General features: G+C 50.0%; 1 protein-coding gene across 4 annotated transcripts in view; it reads left to right on the top strand.

Annotated features, from left to right (window-relative positions):
- The window catches only part of SBF2 (SET binding factor 2), a 155,439-nt gene that overhangs the window by 103,687 nt on the left and 26,724 nt on the right, over positions 1–25,028 (top strand). For all 4 annotated transcript variants that reach the window (XM_069965033.1, XM_069965032.1, XM_069965031.1 and 1 more), the window contains exons 18-24: positions 15,130–15,300; positions 17,246–17,508; positions 20,323–20,492; positions 20,599–20,672; positions 21,051–21,246; positions 23,496–23,623; positions 24,676–24,851. In XM_069965033.1, coding sequence (XP_069821134.1) covers positions 15,130–15,300; positions 17,246–17,508; positions 20,323–20,492; positions 20,599–20,672; positions 21,051–21,246; positions 23,496–23,623; positions 24,676–24,851 — 1,178 coding nt within the window. The remainder of the gene's footprint in view (positions 1–15,129; positions 15,301–17,245; positions 17,509–20,322; positions 20,493–20,598; positions 20,673–21,050; positions 21,247–23,495; positions 23,624–24,675; positions 24,852–25,028) is intronic.

Raw genomic sequence — 25,028 nt, 5'->3', positions numbered from 1 at the left:
AGGAAGGAGACGCTGCGGAGATACATGAGGGTGAGCCGTATCCACCCGGGGGTCCGCAACAACAGACCCCATACAGTGGGCTCCCTGCAGGGCAAGCGGCATTGTCATCTAGCCGCTGTTCGGGGGATGAAAGCAACACCAGTTACCAGGGAGGGGCGCTGATGGCCCAGATCCAGCTCCTGGAGTCACCAGGGCGCCTCCAGGACTTCGTATTCGGAGAGGAGTTACCAGAGGAGGCGCCTGGGAGAAAGACTAAGGTAAAGACCACCAAGCTTCAGGAGCAGGTAACATTTGTATATTCCCCCCTCCCTGTGCCCCCCGGACTGGCCTCAGGGTCAGCTCACTGTGTGAACTCCATATCTCAGCCCGGCCTGAGTTCTGTTGTGGACCCTGTGCAGGAGAATGGGGAGAGTATGGAGTCTAGTATGGCGGTAAGCTCCATCTCTGTTTGCAGTAGCAGAGGTGGAGCAGGTGAGGAACCGGCCGTAAGGTCGGACAGCGATATTGGCCCAGCAGCGGGCAGTGGCAGGAGAGGTGGCCCAGCGGTGGGCAGTAATGTTAAAGGCACTGGTGCATCAGCTTGCTCCCTGATGGGAGGGGGGAGCGGCTGTGTGCCGGTGTCAGCTGCGGGAGCTCCGGTGGCGCTTGGCGCTGGCACTGCTGTTCCTTTGGAGCAGCGGTGTCGTCGTCGGGATGCTGCCGGGGCTAGGATGCCTTCGCCTCCCAAAAGAAAGACTAGACTAAAGCCATTGTTTTGTATTGGAGTTGCTGGACCAGATTGTGCGGAGGACTCTAGTACTGATGAGGCAGAGGGTACCAGCAGAAATAGGGCAGGGGCTGCCTCTAAACAGTCCAGGCAGGCTGTTCGGTCCTTTCTTAAGGGACCAGTGGCCTGTCCTGTGGAGGTGGCTCCGGTCCTGGTACCCAATGACGCTGATGGTACAAAATCTGTTTCTGTTCCAGAACACACTGGTCCACCCAGTGTGAATGGGGGAATCAATGTTGGGGGGAAGGGAGGAGTGAATGTGGGGAGGAATCTGTCTGGGGCTTTGGAGGGTGGTCGGGGCAGTGTGACAGGTGGTATTGGTGTGGGTATGGATTATGTGGAGGAGGGTGGTGAAGGGGCACAGATTAGTGGTGGGAGCATAGGGCCTGGTCCAGTTGCACCCCCAGCGGCTGCAGCAGCGGTACGCAGCTATGCAAATGTCGCCGCTGGGGGAAGTGGGGGGCCTTCCTCGTCCTCGGGCCCTGGGGATGGTGATTTGCATCGACGTGTTCTGCAGGCCTTAAAGAGAGGGGAGAGAACAATCAATGTAGAGGGTAGGGAGGTTGATCTGTCTTTCTTGATAGAAAGGCATGGCCTTACAGCCTTCCGAGAGGAAAGGGGTAGGGAAACTGTGTGGTCTCTCCCAACAGCCGGGCCAGGCGGTGTCCGAAGGAATGTGGTCCGTCTGAGGTGGAGAGGCAGTGATACATGTCCCCCAAGATCTAAAGTTGTTGAGCTCCTGCTGAGGATGAGCTTCAAGGCAACCGACATCTTTGCCTTGATACATCCCTTTGGTACCCCTGAATTCGATATCAGCTTTGTTCGGCCGGAGGGGCTTGAGCTTTTTTGGTCGAACTACGAGCTGGTAAAGGATGAGCCCGGCTGGCGAGACTTTGCCATTCAGGCGGTGTCTCGCCAAAATAACGTCAAGAGAGTGACCGTTTTAACCCGTAACGAATCACTCTCTTGTATTGACATCATGACGTGGCTTGGCCGGTATGGAGAGGTGGTGGAAGTCCCAAAAAAGAACAGGGACGAATATGGCATCTGGTCAGGGGCTTGGACCTTTATGGTCAAACTTAGGTATTCAGGAAACACCGTTACCCACATACCATCTGCCACCTTCCTAGGAAGGGATCGAATCCAGGTCTTCTACCAGGGTCAGCCGAAGCTCTGTCACAGGTGCGGTGACCCCACACATTTCAGTGCTAGGTGCACGGTATTGAAGTGCTCGTTGTGTGGGGAAATAGGTCATCACGCTGCATCCTGTGCGGAGATTAGGTGTCACCTGTGTGGTGACTTAGGTCACCCATTCAGTCGCTGCCCTCGTTCCTTTGCCAACGCAGTTGTTACCCCGGTGGAGAAAGGTCGTGAGGAGGAATCTACTGGGGGGGCAGCTGACGGAGGTGAAGGAGTAAAAGAGCCAAGGAAGAAAAGTAAGCAAAAGACGCCAGCCCAACTGAGGCGTCGGGATAAGCGCCAAAGGGAGAGGGAGATGGGGGAGTCTCAGGAGCCTTGCGCAACTGTGATGACCTCTGACCTCATCCCTGAGGCCAATCTTACTGCTGAGGCTCTGAGGGACAGTGATCTGGATGAGGAGATCTGGAGGATTCGGAAAGAAGAAGGGGCCATCTCCGCACTGTCCTCCCATGGTGAGAGCGCGGATGAGGATAGTGGGAGATGGGTGGAGCACAAGCGGGGTACTAAAAAGAATAAGAAAAGGGGGGATGTAAGATCTTCTCCCACCCCCCAGATGCCAAAGGAAGGTACAACCATCCTCCCTCTGATTGGTCTCTCAAACCGGTTCCAAACCCTCCAGGATATTTCCTCCTCAGAGGTGCAGGAGGCACAGGGTGAGGTTCTGGTTGGTGCGATGACGGAGGGGCCTGCAGGGGACGTCGAATCCTCTCTCCCTGGGGAACGTATTTCCTTTGGGGGGAGGATCTGCCCAGGGTCAGAGGACGAGGAAAAGGTAAATAAAGGGGACATGGATACATCTGTTTCACTAAAGAGGGGTAAACCATCGTCAGATGAGGAAGGTGGCGGGCAGGATGGAAAGGATAGTGGGAAAAAGAAAGCTGTCTAACTCAATCACTCATGATGGCGGCACCCTCTCCGTTGACGCTGGCTTCCATTAATGTAGCCAGCATTAAGTCAGATACGGCTAGATTTGCGGCCTATGATTATTTTGCCCACGTTAATGCTGATATTTTCTTTTTGCAGGAGACCAGGCTAACAGACTTGTCATCTATATTTAAAGCCAGAAGGGAATGGAGGAATGGGCCCTCCTACTGGTCTCTTGCGGCCGAGCCGTATAGCGGGGTGGCGGTACTTTTTGCCGCACCGGTAGAATGCCGACGGGTTATTGAGTTAGAAATGGGGAGGTGCCTGATTCTAGATGTCCTCATGAAGGGACAAGAACTTCGCCTTATTAACATCTATGGTCCACAGTCCAAGTGGGATCGGAAGTGTCTCTTTATGAGGATCAAGCCCTATCTTTTTACAAGTCGGCAGGTGGTCTTTGGAGGGGACTTCAATGCTGTCACGAGGCCCCAGGATAGGGGAGGTTCCAGAGACAAGCTGACTTATGATGGCGTCGCTCTGAATAGTATAGCTAGTGAGGCTCGCCTGGTGGATGTTCACATCCGGCATACACCAGGCCACGCGGGATTCACCTATCATAGGGGTAGTTGTAGGTCCAGGATAGACAGGTTTTATTTAAAGGAGGAAGCCGTCTCTTCAGCGGTGTCCGTTGTTGAGGTGGAGTTCTCCGACCACTGTTTAATTTTGTTTTCTCTGAATGTTACAGAGACCCCCCGGATGGGTAGAGGCTACTGGAAGCTCAATTCGTCTCTCTTGGAAGAAGCGGAAATAAGACAGTCCTTTGAGGATTTTCTTCAGAGCCAGGTACCATTGCTGGGCCTTTGTAGCAGTAAGTCAGAGTGGTGGGAGATGTTCAAAAAAAGGGTTGCGGGATTCTTCCGCCAGCTCTCGAGCCTCAGGAGTCTGGACAGGTATCGCCTGTACCAGGGCCTGAGGAAGAAACTTGAACGTCTTGTCTCGACTGGAGGTAGTCGTGATGATATCTCCAGAGTGAAAGCCTTGCTACTGAGGTGCCAGTATGATAGACACGCATCTTTGGTTTTTGAGAGGGATTACGGGAAGTACCGCTCGCCCGACCCTTACAGAAACTGCAAGATGTCAGTGAATAGTAAAATCGTCTCAGGACTGATTGATAGTACAGGATCCCTGAAAAGGTCCAGATCGGGGATCCTGGAGGTCGTCAGATCCTTTTACTCGCACCTCTTGGGGAGGAAAGATCTAGATCGGGATAAGGCCTCAGCTTTCTTGACTGAAACCGTCCCTGAACCAGGGGTAGACCCCTCTCTTGACGTTTTGACAGAGATGATCCAAGAAGAGGAAGTCAGGGTGGCTATTGATGGTCTTGCCCTCAAGAAGTCACCCGGTCCAGATGGCTTAACATCTGAGTTCTATAAGACCTTTAAGGACACTTTGGTTCCCCTCTTGACTGAGGTATTCAATGAGTGTCTCTCCTCGGGCACTCTGCCGAGGTCAATGAGGAGGTCAGCCTTGATCATCTTGTCAAAGGGTAAAGACCCGTCCCGCATTGAGAATTGGCGTCCCATAGCGCTTCTCAATGCGGACAGAAAGATTCTGGCAAAAGTGCTGTTTAATCGGCTGGTGAAGTTTGCACCCCAGCTCCTTTCGAGGGCCCAGCATTGCTCTGTTCCAGGCCGCAGTACCTTTAGTGCTGTGCTCGGTGTCCGGGAGGCTGTGGAGCAGGGTAGGGCGGGTCATTGGAAGGGGTACTTGCTGTCCTTGGATCAGGCAAAAGCGTTTGATCGGGTTAACCATGAGTACCTCTGGTCTGTTCTTCTGAGATATGGCCTGCCGGGGGTTTTTGTTGATTGGCTTAAGACCTTGTATACAGGGGCAGAGAGTTTCCCGCTTGTGAATGGTTGGATTGGCCGCTCTTTTGAGGTTGGGTCTGGTGTCCGTCAGGGTTGCCCTTTGAGCCCACTGTTGTACGTGTTTGCAATTGATCCTTTCCTTAGGAGGATTGATTGTGGACCGTTGGCAGGGGTGAGAATGGACCCTGCGGTGCCGGATTCCACTCTGAGGGTGGTAGCGTACGCCGATGATGTCACCATATTCGTCTCCTCGCAAGAGGGGGTGCGGTGTGTGATGTCAGAGGTGGAGCGCTACTCAGAGGCATCTGGGTCCAAGATCAACCAGGATAAGTGTGAGAGTCTCTGGCTGGGAGGTGGAGATCCTGGATTTGATCTCCCGGACACCCTTCCAGAGCCCCAGGAGTTTGCAAAAGTTCTCGGCATCGAATTCGGCCAAGGGGATTACCCCAAACAAAACTGGGACAGCAGGCTTAAGATCGCTGCTCAGAGGGTGGATCAGTGGAAGGGTTGGTCTTTGACCCTCAGGGAAAGGGTTAACCTGATCAAAACATTCCTGCTCCCTTTGCTGATATATCTGGGCAGTGTTTGCATTTTGCCAGAACCTCTCTGGACTCGGGTCTACAGTGTGTTCTTCCAACTGTTATGGGGGAATAGACTGAACCTAGTCAAGAGGGAGGTTACTTACCGTACGAGGAGACAAGGGGGGTTGTGTATGGTCAACCCCGTGGTGTTCCTGGTGAATACCTTTCTTAAGACCAACATTGCAAACCTCTGGAAAGAGAGGGCTCCTCCGTGGGTATTCTCCTGTAGGGGATGGTTTCGGCCTTTCTTCCAGGAATGGGAGACAGGAGGGCAAGTGAAGGATCTCCGCACACCACACGGGCATCTTCCGGCTTATGCTACCCTGGTTCTGAAGGTCATTCGTCGGTGGGGTTTGGGGATGTGGGAGATTAGGACTCTGTCGAGGAAATTCCTTGACAATAGGGTCCTGTCGTCCCATTTCCAAAAACCGCTGGCGCTCAAGGATTGCCCAAGTCGGGATCTGGAGGTTGGTTTGGGCCTATTGAATTCCATCAGGATCCCCTTGAAGTTTTGGGACTTGGCTTGGCGCTGCTTCCATGGGAAACTGTATGTGAGGGACAATCTGAAGTGCAGGAGCTCTGAGGATCGGGGATGTCCCCGGGAAGAGTGTGGAGGCATGCTGGAAAGCATGGAGCATTTTCTGCTTCATTGTCCCTTTAATACAGAGGTTTACAACAGGGTGGGCGCTTCCATCGGGTGGCCCAGGTTGGCCCGTCTCTCCTATGCGGAATGGGCCTATGGAGCATTCAGAAACCTTGGTGGTTGGGACCGGAGCACTTTATTCCTAGTCAGCATAATGGTCAGGTACCACACGTGGAGTGCACGGTGTTTAGTGTCGACGCAGCGTAAAATCCTCCCTGTGGATGAGGTGGTTAGGGGCACACTCGGTGACCTGGTGAAGGTGCGCTCTCTGGAGTACGAGAGGCTGGGAGCTGGTAGGGCCTCTTGTCTATGGAGGGGCTTTGCCTATAAGGTTCCTTAGCCTGCGTCTCCTCTCCTGGTGGTGGGCTGATGCTGGCACCTTAGTCTTTTGTTTTGTGCTGTAGAGATACTGGAGTATAGGGCTTGCAGGCGCTGATCTTGGGCTTTCGGGCTGTGTGTGGGGCTGAGAAGTCTCATTATTGTTGGGTTTAGTATGTTATATATTTTTTCAAAAGTTTGTGTATTGTGATTGTCTTTGTGATTATCTTTGTATGTTTGTATAAATTGTATATACTGTATATATTATATATGTTTTGTTTGCACCTGGGGTTCGGGTTTAGTGATAGGTTGGGTGGTGGGTAAAAGGGGGGAGGGGGCTTCTGTGGGACTTTGTTGGGACTTTTTTTATATATATATAAAATCCTGGGCTGGTTCATGGACGTCCGTGATCATGTACTGGGGGCATGGGATGCGGGACCAGCTCAGGGCCCAAAAAAAAAAAAAAAAAAAAAAAAAATTAAAAAAATATTTAAAAATATCATATGTATTGTTTAGTTGTAGGTTATTATTTTGTATTGTGTGTTGTTTAGTTTTAGTTTATTTGTGTAGTGATGTCTTGTTTAGTTGGTGTTGGGTTGAGTAGAGTTATGTCTGTGGTATTAGGTTGTGCACAATGCAACTGGGCCAGGGGGTTCACATTTAGTTAGTTATATAGGTGTATATATAGTGGTGTATATAGGTGTGTTTATAGGTGTATAGTATATAGTAGTGTATATATAGGTTTGTATATAGTAGTGTATATAGTTTATTAATATGTTTAGCTAAATAGTTTATATTGTGTGTATATATTGTATATAGGTATATGGGTGTATATATTGTATATAGGTATATGGGTTGTCTGTGTGGAGGAATGAGTGCGGGGATGGACCGGTGCTTTATGTTATGGTTTCATTTTTCTATTTATTGTCTTGTTCTGGTCAGATATGGTATATGGGGTGTTATTTCTGTATTTATTTATTGTTATGTTTAAAATTTTAATAAAAGAAATACAGGATGTAACTAAGGATCAGTAATGTATGTACACAGTGACTCCACCAGCAGAATAGTGAGTGCAGCTCTGGGGTATAATACAGGATGTAACTCAGGATCAGTAATGTAATGTGTGTACACAGTGACCCCACCAGCAGAATAGTGAGTGCAGCTCTGGAGTATAATACAGGATGTAACTCAGGATCAGTAATGTAATGTACGTACACAGTGACCCCACCAGCAGAATAGTGAGTGCAGCTCTGGGGTATAATACAGGATGTAACTCAGGATCAGTAATGTAATGTATATACACAGTGACCCCACCAGCAGAATAGTGAGTGCAGCTCTGGGGTATAATACAGGATGTAACTCAGGATCAGTAATGTATGTACACAGTGACCCCACCAGCAGAATAGTGAGTGCAGCTCTGAGATATAATACAGGATGTAACTCAGGATCAGTAATGTAATGTATGCACACAGTGACCCCACCAGCAGAATAGTGAGCGCAGCTCTGGAGTATAATACAGGATGTAACTCAGGATCAGTAATGTATGTACACAGTGACCCCACCAGCAGAATAGTGAGTGCAGCTCTGGAGTATAATACAGGATGTAACTCAGGATCAGTAATGTATGTACACAGTGACCCCACCAGCAGAATAGTGAGTGCAGCTCTGGGGTATAATACAGGATGCAACTCAGGATCAGTAATGTAATGTATGTACACAGTGACCCCACCAGCAGAATAGTGAGTGCAGCTCTGGATTAAAATAGAATATGAATAGTTGCAGTTTACTAGTCACTTCCTGGCCTCTTTTATGAGAGACATTACAGGCCAACAGGGAGAGGACTAGAGTTGCTCGAAGCAATTGTGTGTGTTTATTTTTGAGCACAGATCTGCTTTAATCTTCCTGTCCGGAGTTCCTTACATTCCTGCCGTCTCTTGTGTTCAGATGAAATGTGAGATCAACTTTACTTTACTACCGGACGTCATGGAAAACCTCGAAACCTTTGAAACTGTGTAAACCATAGGTTGGATGTCGCGGATTCCACATACTCACCATCACATACTAGTGGTGACAGGAAGATATTCTGAGTCTGGTCCCTGGAGGACTTTGTCCATATTGACTTTGACCTCCAATCCTAAGGAGAGTAGTCAAGTACTTTGTACCCCCCAGTGTTTTGTTAATGAGGCAGTCTGGCCTTGTGTGACCCGGTCACTGGGGGGTTAATATGGGTCAGGGGCAGTCTCATTCCCCTTGTGTCTGTCAACCCTTGTAAGTCAATCATCTTTACCATGTCTGCCCGAAGAGATGGTCCTGTTCTCAATAATGCGGCCCCTGTCATTGAAAGTTAAGAATTCTGCTCCTATATACAGGAATATAACTACTTTAATACTGCTCCTATATACAGGAATATAACTACTATAATACTGCCCCCTATATACAGGGATATAACTACTATAATACTGCTTCTAATATACAGGAATATACTACTATAATACTGCTCCTATATACAGGGATATAACTACTATAATACTGCTCCTATATACAGGAATATACTACTATAATACTGCTCCTATATACAAGAATATAACTACCCCTATATACAAGAATATAACTACTATAATACTGCTCCTATATACAAGAATATAACTACTATAATACTGAACAAGGATCAAGAAACAGAGTCTCGCACTCACCGGACTGAAGATGCAAGTGGTTTATTTCCGATACATCAGAGTAGGCTAGGCGGGGAGAGGGGAGATGGTGAAGCAGGTGTGTTCAGCAGGAGCAACAAAATGTTTCACGCCTACAGAGGCGCTTCGTCGGGCTAGGATCCTTGTTCATTTATCCTGCCTTTTTTGTCTCTGCACCGCCACTCCACGGTTTGGATACAGTCTGTGTGCTATATACTCCAGTCCCGGGTTTCCCACATTGGGTGTACCTTGTAGTTAGTGCCGGCCGGAACTCTCACCATACGTATAACTACTATAATACTGCTCCTATATACAGGAATATAACTACTATAATACTGCCCCCTATATACAGGGATATAACTACTATAATACTACCCCCTATATACAGGAATATAACTACTATAATACTGCTCCCTATATACAGGGATATAACTACTATAATACTGCTCCTATATACAGGGATATACTACTATAATACTGCTCCTATATACAGGGATAAAACTACTATAATACTGCTCCCTTTATACAGATATATATTACTATAATACTGCCCCTATATACAGGGATATAACTACTATAATACTGCCCCTATATACAGGGATATAACTACTATAATACTGCTCCTATATACAGGAATATAACTACTATAATACTGCTCCTATATACAGGAATATAACTACTATAATGCGGTTCAGGGAAGAAACAGAGAGCTGCACATCACACCTATGGCTGATACTAGTGCCGCTAGGCTAAATAAAAAACACATCAGAATTTTGTGTATGAATTGATCAAGCCATACTGCCCCATGTACCTCGTGCCGGTATCTGATACACATGGGTCCCTACACTAAGTCCACACCGCGCCAGTCAGTGGCCACCAACCCCGCAGGCGCGCACAGTCAGGGAACGGGGGCCATGGGACGGCTCTGCGATAGGGTCAGTATAGCGGTATTATAAGCATAGGGTCAGTATAGCGGTATTATACGTGTAGAGCGTGGTGGCTGGCTGAGGTTACGCCACGCTCCGGTATGTCTGCTATGCGGTAATAGGATGATAACTATTCATTGTTGTTCACACCTGCAGTTTTATGGGCTTGTTAATATGTATGAGCAGGTTGTAGACTATTTACCTGGCTGGGCTGGCAGGGGCGGCTGCCAGTCTTCTGGCGGGTACACGGAGACGGCTGCCAGGTCCTGTGCCGGGCGTGTCATGGAAGCAGACTCCAACATAAACACAACCATTAGTTACATAGTGATGGTTATTATTGTCTGGGTCACTGTGCCTCACTTTATGACTGCTGTAAAACTATTAGTGGCAGGCTCTGTGTATCTGTATACTGCAGCTAATGTAACAATCTGTAGACGGTTACAGGCTGTGTCCTAGACACCATTACCAGAGTATCTGCTGATGTATGCCCAGTATGGGGAGTCAACCCACATGTGTCTCATGGTCCGGTGCCCCCCTGTTAGGGGGTGGTGGGATGGCCTGTAGATTGAGGATCACCCCTGGCCCCACACCTTGTGGCTGGCGGCTGGGCCGGGGGGACGAGGGCTGGCGGCTGGGCCGGGGGGACGAGGGCTGGTGGCTGGGCCGGGGGGATGAGGGCTAGTGGCTGGGCCGGGGGGACGAGGGCTGGCGGCTGGGCCGGGGGGACGAGGGGTGGTTTTCTGACCACCCGGGGTATAGCCACAGTATTCTTGCCTAGACCATCACCATTAGTGGGGAAGGGGGGTGTTGGGGCATGATAGGAGTTGTAGTCCCCAAGGGGGGGGGCGGATCTGTCCCGGGTCCAGAATATTTGTACAGTTATTTCCCCATCAGCCTAATAATATGTGCAAATTAATCACAACCACCCGCCGTCCCCAGAACAATGCGCTCCGAGCGAGAAAAGCACTGTAACTAACCAGAGGAGGGATGGGAGCCGAGCCTGCGGAGTGAGGACAGAGCCTGGATGAGGAGGCACATTCCTCCCGCCATGGAGTGTCAGCAGCCTCAGATTTATGGCTGCTGACTGGTGAGCACCCCCCCCCAGCCGAGGCAGCTGCTCCGCACCCAGACACAGTGACACAGCAATACAGAGAGGGGGACGCAGGGTGACACAGCAATATAGAGGGGGACGCAGGGTGACACAGCAATATAGAGGGGGACGCAGGGTGACACAGCAATATAGAGGGTGACGCAGGGTGACACAGCAATATAGAGGGGGACGCAGGGTGACACAGCAATATAGGGGGGAGGGGGGGGGCGCAGGTTGACGGCAACACAGGGGTTGGGGCGCACAGGGTGACACAGTACTACAGAGCGGGGGACGCAGGGTGACACAGCAATACAGGGGGGGGACAGCAATACAGAGGGGAAGGCAGGGGGACAAAGCAATACAGGGGGGGGGCGCAGGGTGACAAAGAAATACGGGGGGGGGGGACACAGGGTGACAAAGCAATACAGGGGGGGACGCAGGGTGACACAGCAATACAGGGGGGGGACACAGGGTGACACAGCAATACAGGGGGGGCGCAGGGGGACAAAGCAATACGGGGGGGGACGCAGGGTGACACAGCAATACAGGGGGGGGACGCAGGGGGACAAATCAATACAGGGGGGGACGCAGGGGGACAAATCAATACAGGGGGGGGGACGCAGGGTGACACAGCAGTACAGAGGGGACCTCAGGGGGACACAGCAATACGGGGGGGGGGGGGACGCAGGGGGACACAGCAATGGGGGACGCAGGGGGACACAGCAATACAGTGGGGGGAAACACAGCAATACAGGGGGGGACGCAGGGTGACAGCAATACAAGGGGGGACACAGAGTGGGACAGCATTGGGGGGGATGCAGGGTGGCACAGCAATACGGGGGGGGCGCAGGGGGACACAGCAATGCAGAGGGGGGATGCAGGGTGACACAGCAATACGGGGGGGACGCAGGGTGTCACAGCAATACGGGGGGGGAGGTTGACACAGCAGTACAGAGGGGGACACAGCAATACAGAGAGGGGATGCAGGGTGACACAGAAATACAGAGGGGGGGACACAGGGTGACACAGCAATACAGAGAGGGCGCAGGGTGACACAGCAATACAGGGAGGGCGCAGGGTGACACAGAAATACAGAGGGGGGGACACAGGGTGACACAGCAATACAGGGAGGGCGCAGGGTGGCACAGCAATACAGGGGGGGGATGCAGGGTGACACAGCAATATAGAGAGGGGGGATACAGTTACACAACAATATAGGGGGGGGTGCAGGGTGACACAGCAACACACGGGGGGACAGGATGACACAGCAATATACGGGGGGGTGCAGGGTGACACAGCAATATACGAGGGGAGGGCACAGAGTGACACAGCAATACAGTGGTGGACACGGTGACACAGCAGTATAAGGGGTGACAGCATTATAGGGGGGACACAGAGTGACACAGCAATACAAGAGGGGGGGGCGCATGGCCACGGCCAGTGTGTGTGTGTATATGTATATATGCATCCTGTTGTGTTCAGGGGCCACAGTGTACAGTATATATGTATACATGATATATATAGAGGCGTCACGTTGCCACTTTCTTGGCTTCTGCAACTAGGGGACATCCCACCAGTTTCCATATTAACCCCTGATATTCCGCCAGCAAACACGAAAACATGTTGCGGTATATTGGAGCAGAAATATCATTCATTCCATTCCATAGAAAAATGTGAAGTTCTGCCGGATTCTGCTGGAATCGCTGGAATTCTTATTAAAACCAGACGCAATCCTGGCGATCCTGAGGAGCGGGATGTTTCCCATTATTGTCTCCTGAAATCTTCTCATTGTTCTCTAGTGCTGGTGGAGGAGTCGGGGCCCCGGAGCTGGTGGATGAGCACTCATCCAGTCCGGTCTGATTCCTCCTCTAGGTGGCGCTCTACTGTATTCCCTTGCTGTGAAGTTAGTACATATGAGGTGAATGCAGAGGACGCCCCCTGCTGAGGAAGCCGCACCAGAGTCTGGACTGCTGGAGGATCCGTAGCGGCACCGCAGACTGCCGGAGGAGCCAGAGCGGCTCATCAGACTGCCGAAGGACCCGGAGCGGCACGTCGGACAGCCGAAGGACCCGGAGCGGCACGTCGGACAGCCGAAGGACCCGGAGCGGCACCGCAGACTGCCGGAGGACCCGGAGCGGCACCGCAGACTGCCGGAGGACCCGGAGCAGGACATCGGACTGGCAGAGGACCCGGAGCAGCACATCGGACTGCCGAAGGACCCGGAGCGGCACCGCAGACTGCCGGAGGACCCAGAGCAGCACATCAGACTGCCGGAGGAAGCGGAGCAGGGTGTGTCAGACTGCCGGAGGAGCCGGAGCGGCACATCGGACTGCCGAAGGACCGGGAGCGGCACATCGGACTGCTGAAGGACCCAGAGGGCCACCGCAGACTGCTGGAGGAGCCGAAGCGGCGCGTCAGACTGCCAGAGGAGCTGTATTTGCGCGTCGGACTGCCGGAGGAGCCGGAGCGGCACGTCGGACTGCCGGAGGAGCCGGAGCGGCACGTCGGACTGCCGGAGGAGCCGGAGCGGCACCGCAGACCTCCAGCCTGGATTCGGAGCAGGATAATCCACAAACAATGCAGAATATGTTTATCCCATTGGACTAATCCTCGTATCTTTAGCACATTCTGCCGCGCTGCCAAATGCTAAATTAATTACAAGGTTTATGTAAAATTAGTGGCACAAAGGTCGTGTTACCTGTCACCGGAAATCATGGCCGCCCCCTGACAGCTGCTGGGAAATGTTAGAGTAACGCTCTGCTCTCGGATATCCAAGATCCCACAGATACATAGTACAAATATACTGTATACATATAGTACTGCTCTATCATACACACCTGTACCGCTATATCATACACACTAGTACCGCTATATCATACACACCTCTACTGCTATATCATACACACCTGTACCGCTATATGTTACACACCTGTACCACTGTATCATACACACCTGTACTGCTATATCTTACACACCTTTACCGCTATATCATACGCACCTCTACCGCTATATCATACACTCCTGTACCGCTATATCATACACTCCTGTACCGCTATATCATACACACCAGTACAGCTATATCATACACACCAGTACCGCTATATCATACACGCCTGTACCCCTATATCATACACTCCTGTACCGCTATATCATACACTCCTGTACCGCTCTATCATACACACCTGTCCCGCTATATCATACACTCCTGTACCGCTATATCATACACACCAGTACTGCTATATCATACACACCAGTACTGCTATATCATACACACCAGTATACACACCCCACACATTAGGGGGCGCCACAGATGAGGTCCATCCCTATATATAAGCGCCATGACCAGCAGTGGGGTGCGCTCAGTGTCCCCCATAACTTTATGGTCAGGGGCGCCCCTGGCGGTCATCTCTGTATTCATCCGCTATCTCTCCCATCATAACAAGCTGCCGGCACATTCCGCGCGGTTCTCACACCGGTTATACAACAACTCTCCTTGACCCGACCTTATCGGTAACTGAGCCGTATAATGTCTAACCGTGACTGATGTAGGTGCTGCAGACGTCTGAACCGGAGCCAAGAGCTGCGCTCACCTTGTCCGGGGCCCTCAGAGGGCAGATCAGGGGCCACATGGGGGGGAGTTATCAATCCTTGTGCAGGGGAGCAGTCACCCATAGCAACCAACCAGTTTCCTACCTTAAAAATAAATAAATAAATGGTTGCTATTGGCAACTGCCCCTCTGTTCTCCCCATAGTGCACTTGATTGCCTCCTCTGATTGGCTGAGTGGGATCAGGTGACTCCTGGATCCCATGATCAGCTCCTGTTAGATCAGCGCAGCCGCCATGAGCGTAGAGGTCCCTGTTCCTATGGACTCTGCTTATGGAGTTTAGTATGAGTCGAGTATCATGCAGTTGTTAGCATTGGGGTTCTCTCTTATAATGGTGGGGGTCCCGAGCAGCGGACCCCTCTATGAGCCACTTGTTTCCAGCATGATTCAGTATTGCAGGTAGAACAGGGAACATTCTCCTGCCTGGAGCGCCATCTAGAGGCCGGGAAGCAGATGGCATTGTTCTCCTCCAGGAAGCTGAGGCTTATGGTGACAGGTGTCTCCCACATGAAACGTGTGATACTTCTTATGACCTGATATTTGTATAAATCTTCTTCTTCTTCTATTCATCATACAGAAACTATCAGCTGGGGTCAGCCAGTTCGCCTACACCTGTATCCAGGACCACACCATATGGACCAACCAGCAGTTCTGGGAGACCACCTTCTACAATGACGTCCAGAGCCAGGTGCGGGCGCTCTACCTGACTGCGAAAGATGGAAGCCAAGGGACCACGCCCGCGTCAAAGGTACCGGCACACGCTTGTCTACCTGCGGTATATACCTGACTGAGCCTGAGCTGTATATATTGGGCTGAACTGTACATACTGTATATATGAGGCTGAGCTGTGTATACTGTGTATATAAGACTTAGCTGTATATACTGTATATATGAGGCTGAGCTGTACATACTGTATATATGAGGCTGAGCTGTATATACTGTATATATAAGGCATAGCTGTATATACTGTATATATGAGGCTGAGCTGTATATATGTAGTAATATAAGAGACTGTACTGTATCTAATGTAATAGATGAATGTTTGATAAAGAGCGGGGAGAGGGGGGGCAGATACTCTTTGTGGAGTTGCATGTGGGGGAGCTGGGCGGCTGCGGCTGGCCTCTGTTCCCCTGTAAGTCTGCGGCTGGCCTCTGTTCCCCTGTAAGTCTGCGGCTGGCCTCTGTTCCCCTGTAAGTCTGCGGCGGGCCTCTGTTCCCCTGTAAGTCTGCGGCTGGCCTCTGTTCCCCTGTAAGTCTGCGGCGGGCCTCTGTTCCCCTGTAAGTCTGCGGCTGGCCTCTGTTCCCCTGTAAGTCTGCGGCTGGCCTCTGTTCCCCTGTAAGTCTGCGGCTGGCCTCTGTTCCCCTGTAAGTCTGCGGCTGGCCTCTGTTCCCCTGTAAGTCTGCGGCTGGCCTCTGTTCCCCTGTAAGTCTGCGGCTGGCCTCTGTTCCCCTGTAAGTCTGCGGCTGGCCTCTGTTCCCCTGTAAGTCTGCGGCTGGCCTCTGGTCCCCTGTAAGTCTGCGGCTGGCCTCTGTTCCCCTGTTAGTCTGCGGCTGGCCTCTGTTCCCCTGTTAGTCTGCGGCTGGCCTCTGTTCCCCTGTTAGTCTGCGGCTGGCCTCTGTTCCCCTGTTAGTCTGCGGCTGGCCTCTGTTCCCCTGTTAGTCTGCGGCTGGCCTCTGTTCCCCTGTTAGTCTGCGGCTGGCCTCTGTTCCCCTGTTAGTCTGCGGCTGGCCTCTGTTCCCCTGCTAGTCTGCGGCTGGCCTCTGTTCCCCTGCAAGTCTGCGGCTGGCCTCTGTTCCCCTGCAAGTCTGCGGCTGGCCTCTGGTCCCCTGCAAGTCTGCGGCTGGCCTCTGGTCCCCTGTTAGTCTGCGGCTGGCCTCTGTTCCCCTGTAAGTCTGCGGCTGGCCTCTGTTCCCCTGTTAGTCTGCGGCTGGCCTCTGTTCCCCTGTAAGTCTGCGGCTGGCCTCTGTTCCCCTGTAAGTCTGCGGCTGGCCTCTGTTCCCCTGCAAGTCTGCGGCTGGCCTCTGGTCCCCTGCAAGTCTGCGGCTGGCCTCTGTTCCCCTGCAAGTCTGCGGCTGGCCTCTGGTCCCCTGCAAGTCTGCGGCTGGCCTCTGGTCCCCTGCAAGTCTGCGGCTGGCCTCTGGTCCCCTGCAAGTCTGCGGCTGGCCTCTGGTCCCCTGCAAGTCTGCGGCTGGCCTCTGGTCCCCTGCAAGTCTGCGGCTGGCCTCTGGTCCCCTGCAAGTCTGCGGCTGGCCTCTGGTCCCCTGCAAGTCTGCGGCTGGCCTCTGGTCCCCTGCAAGTCTGCGGCTGGCCTCTGGTCCCCTGCAAGTCTGCGGCTGGCCTCTGGTCCCCTGCAAGTCTGCGGCTGGCCTCTGGTCCCCTGCAAGTCTGCAGCAGTACATAAAGTTTTTATTGCTACTCCTTCAAGTGGAACAGCCTGACAGCGTGGCCCGTGGACTGATGGCGCCCCCGCTCTGTGAAGGTGGAGTTACAGTGCAACCAGGTGATCATATTGTAACACTGTGCGCACTATGGTCAGGCCGCTGTCAATCACTGCCGGGTGGGCGACCCAGAATATTGAATATCATGAATATTATGGACTGCTGAGCCTGCACTTGCTTTGTAGTCTTTATATGTACATTGTGTAGATATTGATGGATATGGTGATGAGCAGGACTGTTTTGCACCATCCTTAGGAGAACGGCGTGGACGGCTCAGAGGAGGAGAATACAGTCATGGACCTGGCAGCGGAGCAGCTGCGCCTATGGCCGTCCCTCAGCAAGCAGCAGCAGCATGAGCTGGTCCAGAGTGAGGAGAGTACGGTGTTCAGCCAGGCCATACACTTTGCCAATCTCATGGTCTATCTCCTGGTTCCACTAGACACCAGCAAAAACAAATTGCTGCGGACATCAGCCACCGGCGACTGGGAGAGCGGCAGCAACAGTATTGTCACTAACAGGTAAAACACCGGCGTGTAGGGGCTACTACATGGGTAACAGGTGAATAATACATTTCAGGGTCTCCTCTGATCCCCTCCACTGGTGTTCATAGCGGATAAGGAGGAAGGGGGAGGAGAAGGATAAGGAGGAAGGGGGAGGAGACAGATAAGGAGGAAGGAGGAAGGGGGGAGGATAAGGAGGAAGAGGGAGGAGACGGATAAGGAGGAAGGAGACGGATAAGGAGGGAGGAGACGGATAAGGAGGGAGGAGACGGATAAGGAGGAAGGAGACGGATAAGGAGGAAGGAGACGGATAAGGAGGAAGGAGACGGATAAGGAGGAAGGAGACGGATAAGGAGGAAGGAGACGGATAAGGAGGAAGGAGACGGATAAGGAGGAAGGAGACGGATAAGGAGGAAGGAGACGGATAAGGAGGAAGGAGACGGATAAGGAGGAAGGAGACGGATAAGGAGGAAGGAGACGGATAAGGAGGAAGGAGACGGATAAGGAGACGGATAAGGAGGAAGGGGGAGGAGGGAGGAGACTGATGAGGAGGAAGGAGACGGATGAGGAGGAGGGGGGGAGGAGACGGATGAGGAGGAAGAGGGAGGAGACAGATGAGGAGGAATGGGGGGGAGGAGACGGATGAGGAGGAATGGGGGGGAGGAGACGGATGAGGAGGAATGGGGGGGAGGAGACGGATGAGGAGGAATGGGGGGGAGGAGACGGATGAGGAGGAAGGGGGGGAGGAGACGGATGAGGAGGAAGGGGGGGAGGAGACGGAGGAGGAGGAAGGGGGGGAGGAGACGGATGAGGAGGAATGGGGGGGAGGAGACGGATGAGGAGGAATGGGGGGGAGGAGACGGATGAGGAGGAATGGGGGGGAGGAGACGGATGAGGAGGAAGGGGGGGAGGAGACGGATGAGGAGGAAGGGGGGGAGGAGACGGATGAGGAGGAAGGGGGGGAGGAGACGGATGAGGAGGAAGGGGGGGAGGAGACGGATGAGGAGGAAGGGGGGGAGGAGACGGATGAGGAGGAAGGGGGGGAGGAGACGGATGAGGAGGAAGGGGGGGAGGAGACGGATGAGGAGGAAGGGGGAGGAGACACATAAGGAGTGGAGATGGATAACACGTAAAGCTGAGGAGTGGGGAGGAGACGGATAAGAAGCAAGAGGGAGAAGGCTTATAAGAGAGTGAAGAGAAGACTCATAAGGAAGGGGAGGGGACTGATAAGAAGGGGGGGAGAAGTTGGTTAAGAAGAAAGAGGGAGTAGGTTGATATGGAGGAATCTGGGAGGCGGATACGGAGGAGTGAAAGGAGTGAAACTCAGTGCGGGCTGGATGAGATGCACCTTGGGCACCAAGGTTTACCTTCAGTTTTGGGAGGGGGCGATTAGGAGGGGGGGAAGAGAAGGGGGAGGAGGGAGAGTAATACAGTGGACAGGGAGAATAATGCAAATGAGATGGAGGAGGAGCATGCAGATGAGAGGGGGAGGAAAAATGTGACTAGAGGGAGGAGCCTGGGATAGCGGTAGAATGCAGCATCCCCTCCATGTCTTGAGTCTTACAGGAGCCATGTTTCATAGAATGTGATTGCATGATTGCAAATAGGTCCAGCCCCCGAGGGGTTAAACCCAGGACCCCCACATGTGAGGACATGTTTACCCCCATTGGAATGTTCCTCTTGTCTTCATGTCGCCACTCAGATTAAGTGTCTGATCACAGCCCCATAAACAATGGCTCTCATGTAGGCTGAGGGCGCTGAGCTCATTGTTTGTGTTGTCGTTGATCATTCCTTGACCATGAGTCGCCTCCTTTACTATAACACGTGCAGAGCCTTCTCCGGCCGTTCCCCTGCGCCGCGCCGCCGTCCTGGACCATCACCATGAGGTATGCAGCCATCACCAGCCCTCAGCATGGTTTACATCACATTGTCACAATAAATTACAATAAATGGCTCCAATGAATTTCCCTGATAGCAGCGATGGAATGTTTGGCCTTTTAAGAGCTATCAAGGGTCTTACAAAATAGTCAAAGAATCTCTACCACAATCGTCTGATCATCAGTGTTGCTTCATAGTCTTACTAGGCGAATAATATCTGTCCTGTTACTACGGACATGCAAGTATTTATTATAGAGGAGGGAAAGCAGACGCCAGCACCGAGACAGTATACAGAAATACCTCTTATCAATATATTACTATATATACACTGACATAGTCTATACATAAAGTCCTGTGTTATACTGCAGAGCTGCACTCACTATTCTGCTGGTGGGGTCACTGTGTACATACATTACTGATCCTGAGTTCCATCCTGTATTATACCCCAGAGCTGCGCTCACTATTCTGCTGGTGGGGTCACTGTGTACATACATTACTTATCTTGTACTGATCCTGAGTTACATCCTGTATTATACCCCAGAGCTGCGCTCACTATTCTGCTGGTGGGGTCACTGTGTACATACATTACATTACTGATCCTGAGTTCCATCCTGTATTATACCCCAGAGCTGCGCTCACTATTCTGCTGGTGGGGTCACTGTGTATATACATTACTGATCCTGAGTTCTATCCTGTATTATACCCCAGAGCTGCGCTCACTATTCTGCTGGTGGGGTCACTGTGTACATACATTACTGATCCTGAGTTACATCCTGTATTATACTCCAGAGCTGCACTCACTATTCTGCTGGTGGGGTCACTGTGTACATACATTACATTACTGATCCTGAGTTACATCCTGTATCATACCGCAGAGCTGCACTCACTGTTCTGCTGGTGGGGTCACTGTGTACATACATTACATTACTAATCCCTATGTATCTGTCACTATAGTATTGCTGGGAGTGTTGCGGACAGTTACGACACTGAGAGCGGCTTTGAGGACTCTGAGAACGATATCGCCAACTCGGTGGTCCGCTTTATCACCAGGTTTATTGATAAGGTGTGTACAGAGAGCGGAGTGACCCAGGAGCACATCAAGAGTCTGCACTGCATGATCCCAGGTACGGTCCTGAGAACAGACCCCACAGCGCCCCCTATGTAATCAGTTGTATCAGTGTAAGGAGAGCTTGTGACTTCTCTCTCCATAACCTCTCATGTCTCCGGCAGGTATTGTCGCTATGCACTTAGAAACACTGGAGGCTGTACATCGGGAGAGTAGACGACTACCTCCAATCAAGAAGGTGAGTGCCGTCTCTAAGCGATCCCTCTATTCTGTCCATGGCAGTGTCTTAAAGGGCTTGTCCACTGTTCGATAAGCACGGCTACTGGGGGTAAATTTCAAAACTTTTGAGCAGATTTGTTGTCCAGAAGATTCTGCGCAGTTCTGCGCGTTCCTTGGCGACAAACACAGTATAGTGATTTATGCCTGAGCCTGATGACCCCGCGAGCGCCTGACACATTCCTGCCGGACCCCAGAGGAGTCATCACTATTAGGCTACAATTACCCCACCTAAACCCTGGACTTTATCATTTATCGCTAATCAAAATTCCAGATGTCCAGATCATGAAATACTTCAACTATATCATCATTGTGCTCATGTCTTTTCTTCACAATACAGCCGAAAATCCTGAGGCCAGCCTTATTGCCCGGAGAAGAGTTTGTTTGTGAAGCTTTACGAGTCTTACTGGACCCCGACGGGAGGGAAGAAGCCACTGGGGGAATTCTTGGAGGACCCCACATCCTTCCTGCAGAGGGCGCCCTATTCCTAACTACTTATCGAATCATTTTCAAAGGAACTCCTCATGACCCACTAGGTATTTGTAGTACAAGATGATAAGTACTATAATACTGCCCCCTATATACAGGAATATAACTACTATAATACTGCCCCTATATACAGGAATATAACTACTATAATACTGCTCCTATATACAAGAATATAACTACTATAATACTGCCCCCTATGTACAGGAATATACTACTATAATACTGCTCCTATATACAGGAATATAACTACTATAATACTGCTATGTACAAGAATATAACTACTATAATACTGCTCCTATATACAGGAATATAACTGCTATAATACTGCTCCTATATACAAGAATATAACTACTATAATACTGCTCCTATATACAAGAATATAACTACTATAATACTGCTCCTATATACAGGAATATAACTACTATAATACTGCTCCTATATACAGGAATATAACTACTATAATACTGCTCCTATATACAGGAATATACTACTATAATACTGCTCCTATATACAGGAATATACTACTATAATACTGCCCCCTATATACAGGGATATACTACTATAATACTGCTCCTATATACAGGAATATAACTACTATAATACTGCCCCCTATATACAGGAATATAACTACTATAATACTGCTCCTATATACAAGAATATAACTACTATAATACTGCTCCTATATACAGGAATATAACTACTATAATACTGCCCCCTATATACAGGAATATAACTACTATAATACTGCCCCCTATATACAGGAATATAACTACTATAATACTGCCCCTACATACAGGAATATAACTACTATAATACTGCCCCCTATATACAGGAATATAACCACTATAATACTGCCCCTATATACAGGAATATAACTACTATAATACTGCCCCCTATATACAGGGATATAACTACTATAATACTGCCCCCTATATACAGGGATATAACTACTATATACTGCTCCTATATACAGGAATATAACTACTATTATACTGCTCCTATATACAGGAATATAACTACTATAATACTGCTCCTATATACAGGGATATACTACTATAATACTGCTCCTATATACAGGAATATAACTACTATAATACTGTCCCCTATATACAGGAATATACCTACTATAATGCTGCTCCTATATACAGGAATATAACTACTATAATATTGCTCATATATACAGGAATATAACTACTATAATACTGCTCCTATATACAGGAATATAGCTACTATAATACTGCTCCTATATACAGGAATATAACTACTATAATACTGCCCCTATATACAGGAATATAACCATTATAATACTGCTCCTATATACAGGGATATAACTACTATAATACTGCCCCTATATACAGGAATATAACTACTATAATACTGCTCCTATATACAGGGATATAAGTACTATAATACTGCTCCTATATACAGGAATATAACTACTATAATACTGCTCCTATATACAGGAATATAACTACTATAATACTGCTCCTATATACAGGGATATAACTACTATAATACGGCTCCTATATACAGGAATATAACTACTATAATACTGCTCCTATATACAGGGATATAACTACTATAATACTGCCCCTATATACAAGAATATAATACTAGAATACTGCCCCCTATATTTTATATATGTATGTGTGTGCAGTTGCCCGGGCCGTTGTATGTATGTATGTGTGATGCTTTGCAGGCAGTTGTTGCAGTGTTTTGGTTTTCTCCTCCTCCTCTATCTGTAGTCTGGCGGTATATAGAGGGATAAGATCATGTAGATGAATACCGCTATAATTTGTCTGCTCTCTGGCGTCTCCTGTAGATTATATTGCGCCTGTAACGCATCTTCATATGTAACACATTAGATGTAATTGGCCCCCGTCAGCTGTTCGCAGCCCCTGCGCCGCGCTCGTATTTCATGTTCCGCACGCTCGCCGCGGTTTATTGGCAGGTTATTAGGACACGATCGGTCAGCGCTGCTGTTTGTGTATATTCTGCTATTTGTGTATTTATTCAGCATTGACCTCTGTGTATCCTCCGCTGTGTATATTATCCACAGTCCAAGAACAACTTGTACCTATTCACACAGAGGAGCGTGCCATCAGTCAATGTCAGGGGGGGAGAGCCAGCGGCAGGAGATCTGCACAGGCCGATGGGATAAACCCTCTATTCAGCTGTGTAATGCTTATCTGCTCCTGGGAAAGCTGGGTGACCCCTGGGCGGGAGGGGGGGGGGGGTTGGATTAGGAAGACACTAGGGGGCGCTCTTTGATGTGTCTGTCTTCTATGTCTTGCAGTAGGGGAGCAGACTGTGATCCGCAGCGTCCCCATCTCTTCCATCACTAAGGAGAAGAAGATCAATGTCCAGAACCATCTGCAGCAGAACATGCAGGAGGGGCTCCAGATCCGCTCCGCCACATTCCAGGTAGCAACCAGACACAACAGCAAAGTATGTCACCCCCCCCCCCTCTCCGTAATTTAAAGGGGAAAAAGTCATCCAGAAACAGCTCCACCTATGTCCTCAGCTTGTGTGTGATTTTCTTTAGTGGAGGTAAGGTGCAATACCAGACACCAGCTAGAGGATAGCTATGGCGCTCTTTCCCAATAAACAATTTCTTTTTTCTAGTCCTGTTTAATCCCTTTAATATCTGCATCACGGAATAAAAAAGTGAGTGGTCAGTAAACTCATCATTCACTTTGCAAAAACCTAAAATGGTTGTCTTGAGAAATAAGAAATAATACTGAGGAATCAGGTTACATGCTGCCAGTAGAAGGGTGTGGAGACGGGAGGGCGAATTGACTGAAAGACTGCAGGAGATTGAAGTACTATATTTACTCATCAGAGCTGGGTTATCCTTACAGCTTACTCTTCTCAGTATAGCCCTATAATGTCCTTCATGCTGCAAGTAGGAGGGGGCTTCGGCTTAGGACAGAGGCATCTTCCTTATTGCCAATATAGGTCTATAGAGAGGGGGGTGAAGAGGGAGCTTACTAAGACAGAGAAGCTACTAAACTCTCTGGTTGTAGTTATAACTTGCTCAGGGCTAGGTTTACAGCTTACACTGCTCAGTACTGCTCTATAATATCCTCCATGATTTCATTATACTTCTAAATGTTGAAATATGAGGTGGGAGCTGCAGAAATAAAATAGCTAAACTATTACATTTTATTCCTTTTGGAACTGGATTCACAGCTTACACTTCTCCTTACTGCTCTAAAATGTCCTCAGTCCTGCTGCTTCTGAGGGCGTGCTATAGCTATATAGGAGAGCAGGATCCACTCTTGTACACGTGTGCAGTGTATGGCGCCATGATAGCAGCTCAGAGACAACTGAACATAAGAGATGGAGCCTACAGGGGGGAAAACTGGTGAAAAATACCAGTGTTTCCATCTTCGGACCCTATAATGTCCAGTGTCTGGTTAACTGCTGAATTGTTTGTTATTTTTGTTATATTTGTGTTTCCTTTCTCCCCCCAGTTAATCAAAGTTGCATTCGACGAGGAGGTCAGCCCGGAAATGGCAGATCTGTTCAAGAAGCAGCTGATGAAGTTCCGCTATCCGGTGTCCATCTTCAGCACCTTCGCCTTTGCGGCAGGACAGGCGGCTCCGCCCATTATCTTACCAAAGCAAAAGGAGAAGAACACCTCATTCAGGTAACCAGCCCATGATGGAGGGGATCCGGGTTTGCACAAGAATTAAATAATCCTATAAAAATCCTATAGAAGAGCAGCGTCCTCCAACTTTTGGCTCCTGAAATACTACAAATCCTGTCCAGTCCGGTCCTGATGGGAGTTGTAGTTTCCCACTGTTTGGGTGGACCCTGCTGTAGA

This window comes from Dendropsophus ebraccatus, chromosome 4, assembly GCF_027789765.1.
Source record: "Dendropsophus ebraccatus isolate aDenEbr1 chromosome 4, aDenEbr1.pat, whole genome shotgun sequence".
NCBI classification, from domain to species: Eukaryota; Metazoa; Chordata; class Amphibia; order Anura; family Hylidae; genus Dendropsophus; species Dendropsophus ebraccatus.
The sequence above is the reverse complement of the archived record's forward strand: the minus strand, read 5'-3'. Positions and strand labels throughout refer to the sequence as shown.